General features: G+C 28.1%; 1 protein-coding gene across 1 annotated transcript; it reads left to right on the top strand.

The window, feature by feature from the left end:
- Positions 1-238: 238 nt before the first annotated feature.
- LOC119672427 lies at positions 239-2,606 on the top strand. Its single transcript, XM_038083477.1, has 2 exons — positions 239-335; positions 1,900-2,606. Exon 2 carries the CDS (start codon positions 1,992-1,994, stop codon positions 2,601-2,603), a length of 612 nt encoding a protein of 203 aa, XP_037939405.1. The 5' UTR covers positions 239-335; positions 1,900-1,991; the 3' UTR covers positions 2,604-2,606.
- The last annotated feature ends 10,502 nt before the right edge of the window (positions 2,607-13,108 follow it).

A 13,108-nucleotide genomic window follows, 5' to 3' on the forward strand; every position in this document is an offset into this window, starting at 1 on the left:
AAACTTACTTTTTATTTACTATCCAATGTACTAGAATCAAGAAAGTCACCTAATATCAGCCATATTTACACAAGGCTGCCAATGAAAACCAATACTATATTATTTTTATCTTTGAATATAATATAGAAAATTTTTAAAAACGTTTACATATTTTATATGGCTTTAATAAAAATAGTATGATCAAGTAGTCAAGGCATAAATAAAAAAATTTCTATTTCCAAAAGAAAATTTTTTTAAATTCATTTCTATTTTTTTTGTGTGAGGCTGACAAACATCCGTATCTTTTGGATCTGGTCATTTTTTTTTGCAGTTTTGGTGAAAACTTTTCCACTAAGGTAAGTTATAAAACTTCAGTTTTACTTTTATATTTTATAATATATTTTATAACATATATTATAAATGATATATGTAGTATTCATAGTTCTTAATCGACGAACCGTTATAATACAATGTATTCATTTTAATGTCTGTTAAAATAATTGCGACTCCTTCTCCGTTTAATGCTACTACACAACATTCATTCAATAATATCTCTTTAGTAGCGCTATAGTGTCCTCTATTTATCGTCATTACTGAGATGTATATATATAATGTATAAGGTATTTCGTATACATTGGATATGATTCCTTGGAACACGATGTGTAACTATTCTGATAAAGTAGAGTTTTGGTTATTTGTTGGAACTTTCTTATACTAGGTAATATATTCTTAGATATCCCATATCTAGGTCATAGATTTGGGTATTACTTTCTTCTGTTGATTTTTTTAATTCTTGAAGCAACGCATCAACTTCGGAACTTAGATAGACTGCCCGTTTGTCATTTTCTTTCTTAGCATAACAGTCCTGATCCACCCAGTGCTTCATTAAACAATTTTTGCTATCTGACTAGATCCGATGCCTCTACCTCTTTCTAGGTCTGCCTCTTCTTCGGGATCTAATATGGTTTCTTACAAGCGCTTGTTTTGCCTATTGTTCTCGGTGGTCCTAAGCCATATCACATATAAAAATTATATACTAATAAATAGTAGCTCAACATTTTAGATAGGTGTGAGATAGGCAGGTATTTGTATACAACAGAGCACTTTAGCCATTCCTTCAGCTACCAAGTCACTTGATTTGCATCTACTTGTTTGTGTTTATTCTATTTCCTCTGAATCTGGCTTCCTCTTTACTTATATATAGACTTATTTATAACGCTGTTAGTAACTACCTATGCGTAGTATTTAGTAAGGAAAATATATAGCTCAGGAGCTTAAGTATCACTACAGATTTTTAACTCTCATTAAGCTTAAAGCATTCACTCTATTCAGACTTTATTCACAATATTTAAATGATTAATGGAACGATATCTGGTTAAACGGGTGCTATAGTTGAAAACAGTGGAAATATTTAATTAATTAATAAGTATTTGTGACTTTTGATATATTTTTTGGCCCATATATTAAATAAGCTATAGTTTGTAAATGCATTTATGTTGTTTAAACTTATTTTAAATTTTGACTTGAAACTTTACTTATAACAAGTATGTCTCCAAGCATGTGGGCATCTTAGGTAGACACAAAACAGCTCACGAAGCAATGGTCCACCTAAATGTAAAACGAAGATTTTATAATAATATCTTAATAAGACCACAAACATATTGGGATTCATAAATATTGGAAAACTGTTATTACAAATTTGAACCCTTACGGCTAAACTTTTTAGAATTATTAATTCTGTTGTAAAAAATTATGACTACAGCAAGCTCTGTTTCGGCAAAGTTTTTTCTAATAAAAAAAATTATTTTATATACAAAAGGTATAATAAAACAAAATCAATCTATTTACTTAAGATTAATTTAAACAAAACAAAAAAAAAAATTTTAACGTTAAATTAAATGATTTCATTTGTTTCTTAAGGTGTGCAGCTAAAGCTTGAAATTGAAATTCTGAAAGACAAAATTAAATAGTTTAAGAGTTAGCGGTGTTTTACAAATCAGAAGTTTTGTAAAATGATTGGAAACACAATGGTTAATATAATAGAGTTTATTGAAAAGAATGAGAACCGGTTTTGCATTGCAGTTAGTATGCTGTTGCTGCTGTTTGAAATAGCCACCTCTACTGAGCATATTGCGTACTACCTCCCAACTGTTTACACAGTAATTTGTATTATAGGAATCCAAAGATTATTTGGCCATATCTTTGATAATTGGATTAAGAAGAAATGGAGACCTTATCCTCATGCATCATTATTCGTTAAAGTAGTAATAAATGGTCTTAAATTAGTGCTTCTTCATTATCTATCTAAAGGAGCTCTTACAGTTTTCTGTCTACATTTTACAATTGAGAATATAATTCGAAATAAGAAGGGATTTCTTTGGACAGGTGCAAAACGAACAATACAGAAGTATCCAACCTCTATGGGTTATGTTATACTCTTCATTATTGTGTTTGGCAATCTATTGTGCTTTGATAAATGTAAAAAAATCTTACGATCTGTACTCATGAGACGAAACCAGGATCGCAGTCCTTTGTATGAAGCTGCTATGCAAGAACTGGAGCTTCAAGATTCTGATGAGGATATGCCTAATATAGGTCAAAGAGGTCGTAGGAGAGGCCGTTAATAACAAGACGATCACAATTAAGGTAATTACGATTTTACTATATCTATAAATGTCAATTTATGCGTATGCACATATTATTATACATTGTTACATTATTTTTTTATAAATTTATCATGATCTCTTTTAAGATGCTGCATTTTGATGTATACCCGTTGGACCAACATGATTTTAACCAATTGGGAAACATTTAAGCTAACTCGTCTTACATTATGAATTGATTTTATTTTGCTATTTTATGAATTTTCAAGCATTGTTTTTTGAAATATATTTTTATTCAGTTTTGAATAAAAAAAAACTTAAAAGTTTAATTCAATTGAACTTAATAATGATAAAAAAATATTTTTAAGAAATTTAGATTTTAGCATATTATCTCCAAAAGAATGACAAGAATTTGTACCTCCCTTTGTGTTCCATGCGACACGTCCTGCTAAGCTACGAATTCCGTGGTTGAAATCCTTTTGGTTCCATGATTTTGTGAAACTTACAGTAAGTGAGATTACAAGGCTATCGTACCTTCATATGAATAATAAAATTGTTAATTGAAATCCTAAACTAAGAAATTCAACTTAGATTATTTCGAAAAATTGAATACAAATTTGGCAAACTTTAACTTTCTTGGAAATAGTTTTGCTGAATTTGAGTAGTTTTCGATTACTACAAATATACATATATATGTATACGTAAAATTCCTTTTATCACCAACTTGACATATTTACAAAATATTCTTAGAAATGGATATAATTATGTACGAATGAAGAGCAAACTCTATAAGTTGATAATTTGCATAAAAAATGAAATGGATTTTCAAAATGAGGAGAAGATTTTAATTAAACACATAATAATTAATATTAATAATATTATGTGCATTAATAACACTAACAATTATATATAATATTATATTATTAATTGTATAATTATTATACAATTAATAACATTAATTTACATTTAAAACAATAGGTACTTATGTTGTAGAAAAACAGGATAACAGTCAATAATTTGAGAGTGCTACTGTACTATTTTAATATTGTAAAAAGAATTACTCTATTGCTTGAAGAAGCAAATCACACACTTATGAAATTATATAGAAATTATATTCTAGAATTTATGGAAAAATTTTCCACGCAGTTCCAATTATCGCATATTCCAATCAATTTATATTTATTTTTTCTTAAGACTTGGTAATAAATTAACTTTTAAATAAATTGAATGTGCTAAATTTATCCACAGATTAGAATTTGAAAGTCTTTAGCTAGTAAGAAAACAAAACTTAAACAGGAGATAAGGCCTTGGACGAATAAAAAGATACAATACTCTGCGTATAATTTTTCTTCTACAGATAACATAGTAATTAGGCAATAATAGCTCTAGTAGTATAGCAGTAGATCAATTCACTTATATCCTGCAGAAAGGCAAGAGGTAAACAAATTTATATAGTAGAGTACAAGGGTATGAAAAAGATTAGTTATGGTAAGTTAAAGAACACAGTTCCTCTTTCATCGCTCGACAAGGGATAAACTTCACTGATCTGATAACCTGTATTAGCTGCCCTATACTAAAGATTGCATTGTAGCAATTGTTGCTTTGCTTCTTGTAAAAAATGTGGAAATATGATTACTAATTAATTAATTAATTAGTTTTAGTGGAATGATAATTCAAAATTAAATAGCGGGTATACTTGTGGAAATATTTGGTCAAGTATGTTATAAAACAAATTAATATATCAAATAAAACTTTTTCTAGATACACTTCAGATCCTTGCTATTGTGTCTTTTAATTTGTAAATTTTTATTTTTTAAATTTACACATATGTTGCAGGTATGTGAAATTAGATACACTTGTTTGTAATTACATTTGCAATTATCTGAATAAGTAATATTTTGCAATAGTTTGTTGATTCGAAATCTAGAACATTAGTTGAAGGCAAGCACAAATGGACCACAATTAGTTCCCAAGCTATTTAAGTAAGTTTGTGTATAATCAAGATTCTGTACATGTGGTCCTGGCTGAAGAAGTTTTAACCTGTTCTTAACTCATTACTAGCAAAACGTACTTAAGTGTCATTAAAGATTCTGCTTTAGAAACTTAATTTCTATGTTGAAAATTTAATTTGGTTTGAAATTTTAAATAAAAGTTTTTTGGTTTAGTTTGCTTTGAAGAAAATTGAGACTTGCAAAAAAGAAAAACACATTAAATAAATGTCAGATAATTAAGAAAACTTTTCTATTTAAAAGCAAGTCAATTAGTTGTATTTAAGTGTATAGTGTAAAAATAAATGCTTTGAAAGCTTCAAGCGGAATTAAAATATTAAAAGTATAATCACGTTGTAATACCAAAACAACTTTTTATTTAAGTTATTTTATTAAATAAAATATCAAATTATATAGTTCATGTGGAAAAAATTTTAATTCAAATAACTAAAACTTTAATAATCAAACTTTTATATTTTGTTGTCCTTATTTTTCGCTATCAAAATCTTTTATTTGCTCAATTGAAACATAGGGTAGTCTACAGGGCTTATGACATCCATTCCAACATTCACTGACAGCTTCAGTTTATTCTATTATCTATTCTGCTTTAGTAACTGACCGTAGAGTTTCAGTCAAAAAATGTAAACACAACCCATATTTTGATAGACCCAACTCATTTAGGACATACATTAAGACCGAAAAGTTTTCGGAAATTCTCATTTAAAATTCGCGCGCTGTATATTTTTCGATATTTTAAGTTTATGTAGTTTGGCAGCACTGTCCTTAATTACTATGCCAAAAATGAGCGCGATCTGTCAGACAGTTCGTTTACGGCAGCTGTTGAAACCAGTTCACCTCAGTAGGGCGTTGCGAAAAAAACAATGGAAAAAAATATTGAACAAAGAGTTTGCATCAAATTTTGTGTTTCGAACGAAATTTCGTGTGCAGAATCGTTGCGAATGCTACAAAAGGCTTATGGGGAATCAGTTTTATCGAAAACTCAAGTTTATGAGTGGTACAAAGCCTTCCAGGACGGTCGTACGACCGTCGAAGACATTTCGCAACGCACTACTGAGGTGAACTGGTTTCAACAGCTGCCGTAAACGAACTGTCTGACAGATCGAGCTCATTTTTGGCATAGTAATTAAGGACAGTGCTGCCAAACTACATAAACTTAAAATATCGAAAAATATACAGCGCGCGAATTTTAAATGAGAATTTCCGAAAACTTTTCAGTCTTAATGTATTAAATAGATATTATGGATTCATTTTTCTTTCAGAATAAGCTTTGAAAGAATGATCCTCTTATAATAGTATCGATTACATTGTTTAAGAAAATGACTTAAAAAGTAACTAATGAAAATCTTCTGCGATGACTATCATATATATTTAAACCATATTAGCTATTTCACACTGTTATGGTATACAGCACAGCATAGTGCAGACAAATGATTACATACATATAATATAAAATACAAATCTAATAATATAAGTTTAAAGGGAACAATCATGTGTAAAAGAATGTTTAGTTTATATGTAGTACCAACTAGATAGCGCCACTAGTTTATAGTGTTGTAGTTTTAAGTATCTTCTCAAATCGAGGTAACAGTCACGTGCTAACCAATTGTTTAAACTTGAAAAACGATAATAATACATGATTTTTATTGAAAGATAGAAATAAATTAGTTCCAGAAGTAGAGAATAAGTTATTGAAGATACATGGATGAAGACTCTACAGTGAAACTTTCGTATATAATATAACTTATATACTTTTAATATCAACTTAGTAGCATATAACTTGTAAGCGGAATCTTAACACTGTTCTATATAGATAATTTGTAAAGTATAATATAATGCACATAATCGAATCATTTTCGAGTTAATATTTCTTAAAAAAGTACCCGCACGGATTTCACCCACCAAATCCGAAATCAACTGAATAGATGTTAACTTAATACTTACCAATTATAATAATAATAATACTTACTAATAATACTTACCAATTATGCACGTTGTCAACCATTTTTAGTTAAAAAAAAGAATATTTATGGAGAATGTCTATGACACCATTACTTTTTAACGGTAAACTAATAAAAATAGTTGTTACACTACAACAAAAAAGTAGCATAGCATATATTCTTTGCTATATATCTTTAATCTTTTAAACTTAATAGCAACCTGAGTCCGGTGGCAATACTTTTTTTACTATGTAAAAATGTAATTACATGACGTATATTTTTATTCTATTTGTTGCAATATTTGAACTAAAAACCGCATTTAATTAATCGAATAGAATAAAATATAGTTAACAATAAGCAAACATTGCACTTTACTGAAGTTAACTTTTCTGTATTTTACACTTGTAATTTACACAAACATTTTTATTACAGCAACAATAAAAATATTAACAGCAATAGTAACAGTGAAATGTAAGTAAGATATTGAAAGATAAGAATAACATGTTTAATATGACAGCAACCTAAACATTAACATTAGCAGAAGTAGTAAAAAAAAATTATTGCAGAAAAAAATATTCATATTAAATATTCACATTACTAAAATAATAAAATAGGAAAAAAATACCCAAAAAAATAAAATAATTATTATAACACGAAACAAAATATTAATATTGGTAGTAGCAGTAAAAAACAGGAATAACATTACAGAAAAAAATTTAAATAACATTAACAGTGAAAATAAAAATATTAACAATAGTTGTAACAATGAAACAGAGGCTGTAAAATTTTATGAATGAAAATGAAAAAGCTTATTAAAAAAATTTTTATTCATAAAAAACTTCATTTAAAACTAATTATGAATGGTAATAAAATAAATTTCAGTATTTGGCAGTCATAAAATGTGGTTAATAACCGTATGTATGAGAAGGTATAAATTAAGTAGCAATTACTATAAACATGTTTTATTGATAAAACAAGCAACACTGTTGGAAATCAGATTTAACAGCTATATGTTGATACTTACAGAATAAACAAGAACAATACAGCTAGTAAGTAGAGCGAATGTTAAGTATACGGCAATTAGTTACATTATTAATAGAGAATTAATTTTATTTTAAAATATTTATTTATTTAAAATATTTATTTTAAAATATATAAAAATTATTAAAGGGATTATAATGAAAATATTTAAATTTTAATTTAAATCTGAAATTTGTTTTTGTATATTGTATATAATAATATAATATTAATTTAAACAAAAAACTTCAATATTATCGTAAATATTTTAGGTACGTATCGTAGTAATGCACTGTTAAGGTGCAACATCTCTGCTAATGCACAGTCAGTGCAATAAGGCATATAAGAAATATGTAGATGAACAACAATTGTTGTTGTAGTTGCAATAATTCAATATATAGTAGAGTATATTAATTTAATAAAATAAAAATAGAGAAATAATTTAAAACACTTACCGAAATTAAATATTATCAGCATTGTATATAGATTATTAGGAAGGAGCATATACGTATGTACTTCCATATGAGTTAACACGAAATTGTATACTTTGAGTTTTAAGCAAAAGAGTTTCTTTTAAATGCATCTTATTACTTCATTTTTAATATAACACAAAATTTTAAACAATTAAAAAAAAATAATTTAATTGTAATAAATATAGAAACATTTTATATTAAAATTAATATTTATTCACTGCAAAAAAAAATATTTAAAAAAATGACATCTTGGCTTTAAAAAAAAGCAATGACGCGCTTTCACAAAAAAGACAAACACAAAACCGTAATATTTTTTTGATTATTTTAATTTTTATTAATATCACTATATGTATTACACTAATTATATTTTTGTTTATTACTATATATTACTAAACAATTACTGAATGAATTAAATAATTATTATAAACTTTTCTCTATCAAAAACGAATTTTTAGAACGAAAATTTTCGCCACAAATTACGCGACGCACATCCAAATTTTCACTTATTTTACGATAAATCACGGATCACTTATAAAAAGAATAACAACAATAACGGATTCAAAAGATAACGTAATTTGTCTTGCCTTTGTAGTTTTTGTTGCGCATTTCTTAAAACTGCTCAAGGTTGCATTTTGCCAATAAAGGAAATAGTTTTATAGACGTATTTAGTAGTGAATTAAGAACAAAGAGTAAACGATAATTAACTATTCTCTTATTGAATGCTTCGATCTTGTTGTTAATAGTTAAATTCCAAGGGAAATTTGAAATTAAATAAATTGAATTGAATTTAAATAATATGTGTGTTAATTATAATGTACAATTCATAATATATTACGCAATTTTTTATATTTTTCTGTTTCTAATAGCATTTCAGAAATATTTTCAATACTCTTATTGCAATGTTTTTTATATTATATTTAAAACTCCATATATATAATCATATATATATATATAATAACAATAATAATATCCATATAGTATATACCTATATATTTTAAAACTGTATAGTACACAGATATTAGGAAAGAGGTATGAAAGGAGATTTTAAGCTGTTAAAAAATTATATATTTTATATATAAAATATATATATATATATTCAAATTTTTTATACAATATCTATGGATAATCAAAACTAAAACCCTATAATCAAATAGATACCTATATTTACTAATTACGTCAACTGCATAAATTAAGTATTTATTGTTGTATCTACACATTGTACCGTTGTGTTGTCTTAGATACTTTTTTAATTTTTCTTTACCGAGATGTTTTCACTTTTTTTAAACATTACCTATATTTATATCTAGCTACTTTTTCTTTTAAGCATGCACATTTGTAACTAGGTACCAGAAAAAACTTCGTATCACAACACTGGCTTTAGGATAACTGTTATATTAAAAGTTTGCTAATGAGATGATGAAGTACTCTTATATGTTGAACTTAGCAACAATCTAAGGAGATGTGATGTTTATAAAGTGGAAAAATTTCTCGCAATGCTCGTAGCCAAGGAGGCAGTGCAACACATACATATATATTTTTATATTAAATTTTTTATACAATTTATTAAATAATTTTTATAAATTAACATGTGAATCTATTTAAAAAATTACCTATTATTTTATTTATTTTTTAATAGAAAATTAATTTAAATTTTTCAATATTTTAAATTTAATATAAAATATGGATATTTCATAACTAGGATCATGTATGCATAAACTGGATCGATAATGTTGGTAATTGAATATATTGAAACCTAATTCCAGCAAATAAGGTATATTATAGCAAACCAAAAAAGGGATACTCCTAATAAGGTATATTAGGAATAAGGGTCTGGAGAGCAAACAAAAGTTCAATTTCATTAATTTTCACGGCATGTTGATGAGACACGAAGTGTCTCCGAATAAAGAGTTAGAAGAATATAAGGCCTCTTCAATGAAAACAGAATTTAGATTATCCTATCCGGTTCAATTTTATAAGAATAAGAAAACCAATATTGCAATTATGATAGTGGTATTCACTGTTATGAGTAATGGGCTTGGTAAATGTATTATGAAATACTTCAATACTAAAACAACAAAATTTGACTCGGGTAAAAAATTATCATGTTACCACGAAATCAAATCTTGTGGATAAGCACGATTAGTCATCGCTTCCAATTTGACAGGCACGAGTTCTAAGCCTGGTACTTGCAGTCCCAACAAATTATATAAAGACTATAAATTAATTATTGACTATTGATGATTAGTATTTGGCAATATTCGAAACACAGTTGTATGGTCAGCCAAATTTCAATAAATTAAATAAATTTTTGTCTTTGTCTTTTCTTTGCTATTCAAATCCATCTAACTTTTACTATATTGCACTTTTACTATATTTTTAATCTTGCTACTTTTCATATATGTTAAACAATTTTCTCATCCTAACTTAGCGTCTACCCTGATTAGTTCCTGTCAAGTTTCGTATGTATTCAAAATTGTAATTAAATTAGGAAAAATGTATTAGCAAAATAATAAATGGGCACAATATAATTTATATATTTTATGTTATTACCTTTTAAATACATGTACGGTTAACATTATCGGATTAATGTTGCCAAATATATAGGTATCAACACCATCTAGCGTAAGAGCATACATAAAAGAAACCCTCCTCGAAGTAATGCAAAAGCGGTTAAGCCTCGCCAAAGAGGGGATTAAGTCTCGCCAAAGAGGGGGTGTTTTAGTCCGCATACTACATATTAATGTTAGGGAGTCTGACACACCATTCCGACGACCGTCGGTTTGACGGGGCATAAAACATTCTACCTCACCACAAATAAATAAAAAAAAACACCATCTAGTAACAAGGATCCATAGATACTTACCAATTTAATTTAATATATATACTTAACTCAAAGAATAAACTAAAGTTTCAAGAATTTTAATTATATGTTTTTTAATTCAATTAAATTCTTAAGTTTTAAATTAATTTTACTATTTTTTTATCAAATTCCAATCCATTGATTTGTCGTCACATGCATCCTCTTCATAAAGGGCTTGACCCATCACCACTTTATTTCTCTCCATAAATGGCCCAATCTAGTTATTTCAGTACACAATTTTGTTCATTTTATTGCCATTGTTTTTAAATTCACAAAAGAAAAAAAATATCTAAAATATTTTAAGAAAACAAAGCCCATCCACTTTAAGTAAATCAAATCAATTTTTCTATATTTTTCTGTAAATAATTTTTATTAAAGAATTTTCTGTATTATTTCAATGTATTTTCCGGATTTTTCTTTGTGTTCACTTAATATGTGCCGCATGTGTACTCCTCCGCCTCATCCAGTTGTTGTTGTAGTTGTTGCAATTTGATTATGTGTTGCCTGGTGTATCTGCTGCCGGAACACATTTCCAGATACAACGAAATCAATGCGATCTAACACAATTGCTCAATTTTCCCCCTCAATTGATGTTCAGTGTCACTTTATTTTTGGCATACAGCTTTTTGATTCCCTCACAAAAAAGCCTATTTTTGTGTGCCATTTTCTAAATTTGTGCCTTTTAACCTAAAGCCGAATTGTCTGGCCCTTGGGTTTGAGATACATGGAAAATTATACCGAAATTGAATTTTGTGGTTACGCACATGTGTGAAAAATATAAAAGTGACTTCCAAGTAAAGGCAAAACAAAAATGAAGAAGAAATTTGTTTGTCAGTTCGGATGAATGCCACGAGTGCCATTCTTGAAGCAAGTCGAAGTACGCTCCTTATTCCGTAAGTAGTTTTCAATTGTGTCACGATTTCGTTACTGTCAACAGCAATGCCATGCCATCTTCTTCCTTTAAGCACAAATTAATGGAAGTCAGTTCACTTACATTTGGAAGAAAAACATTTCTTGGTTAAAAGCCAATTTTTTCTAATGACTCAAATGGTAATACCAAGATATTTTTTTTCCTTTCCTATAAATTAATTAAAAACAGTATTTGAACTTTTGGTCTTTAAAAATTTAGTGTTTTTACGTATTTAATAATTCCAAGGCTAAGATAATTGGCACCACAAACGAAAGTGCTCATGTACCACAAAAGGCTTTTGTATTACTTTAGAATATTAACTCTTAAAGAAATTTATAGTTCACAGTTATTTAAAAGATACATTGAATTTCAAATCATACAGTACTTCTTTGGGATTCATACTAACGATTTCTCCGAAGACACTATTATGAGTCTCACATTTTTAAAGACTGGGAAGACTATAAGTCCTTCTACAAAGACTTTAAATAAAGTTTTGTACAAATTTATAAGCGAGAATTAAAGAATGTGAACTCATTTGACATACTCACATCAATCAATAAGTTCCTGTTTATGTTGATTAAACATTAATTTTTGACGGAAATAATAGCTGTGAAACCCAAACAGTGGTTGGATAAGCATTACGGAGGCTCTGTATACATGAAGCATGTATACCGTGCTTCAGTTAGCTTATTTTCGAATGTTCTTCTCCAAGTCTTTTGCTACTTTTTGTTGGCGCACTAAGTCTTTTGCTACCTTATACATTCTATGTCAAAGCTTGCGTCGCTATGTGATTTCTCGGTTGTCTAAGTGTATGACCTATCCACTTTCTCGTTTTTTTTCTCAGTTTTCGCTACTTTTTGATCCTTTGGTTCAGTAGACGCTTATTTAATACTTAATCTTGCCACCATATTTCAAGAATTCTACGTAGAAACTTATTGACAAACACTTGAATCTTTCTATCTATATGTCTGGAGTGCTTCCATGTTTCACAGCTGATACAAGATAAATTTCACATTTAAGTGAAAAATTCACAGTTTGGTCTGCCTCTTGAGTTCACTGGATTGCCATATGTTGTTAAGTTTACGGCGGCGTTGATACGAGCATCAACATCTTCATCAGCTCCGCTCTTATTTGTCACAATGCTTCCCAGGTGGGTAAAAGAGTTCACGCATTCAATTTCTTCTCTATTATTTACATGCAATCTTACATTTTGGACAGCGCTGTATCAACTCGACATGCTTTTTCTCTTTTCAGTACTAACCCTTGAACCAGTTCTTGAACCCTTGAATCTGTTTGTTCGTTTATGGTAGATATTATCTG

Source organism: Teleopsis dalmanni, chromosome 1, assembly GCF_002237135.1.
Source record: "Teleopsis dalmanni isolate 2A chromosome 1, ASM223713v2, whole genome shotgun sequence".
Taxonomy (NCBI): domain Eukaryota; kingdom Metazoa; phylum Arthropoda; class Insecta; order Diptera; family Diopsidae; genus Teleopsis; species Teleopsis dalmanni.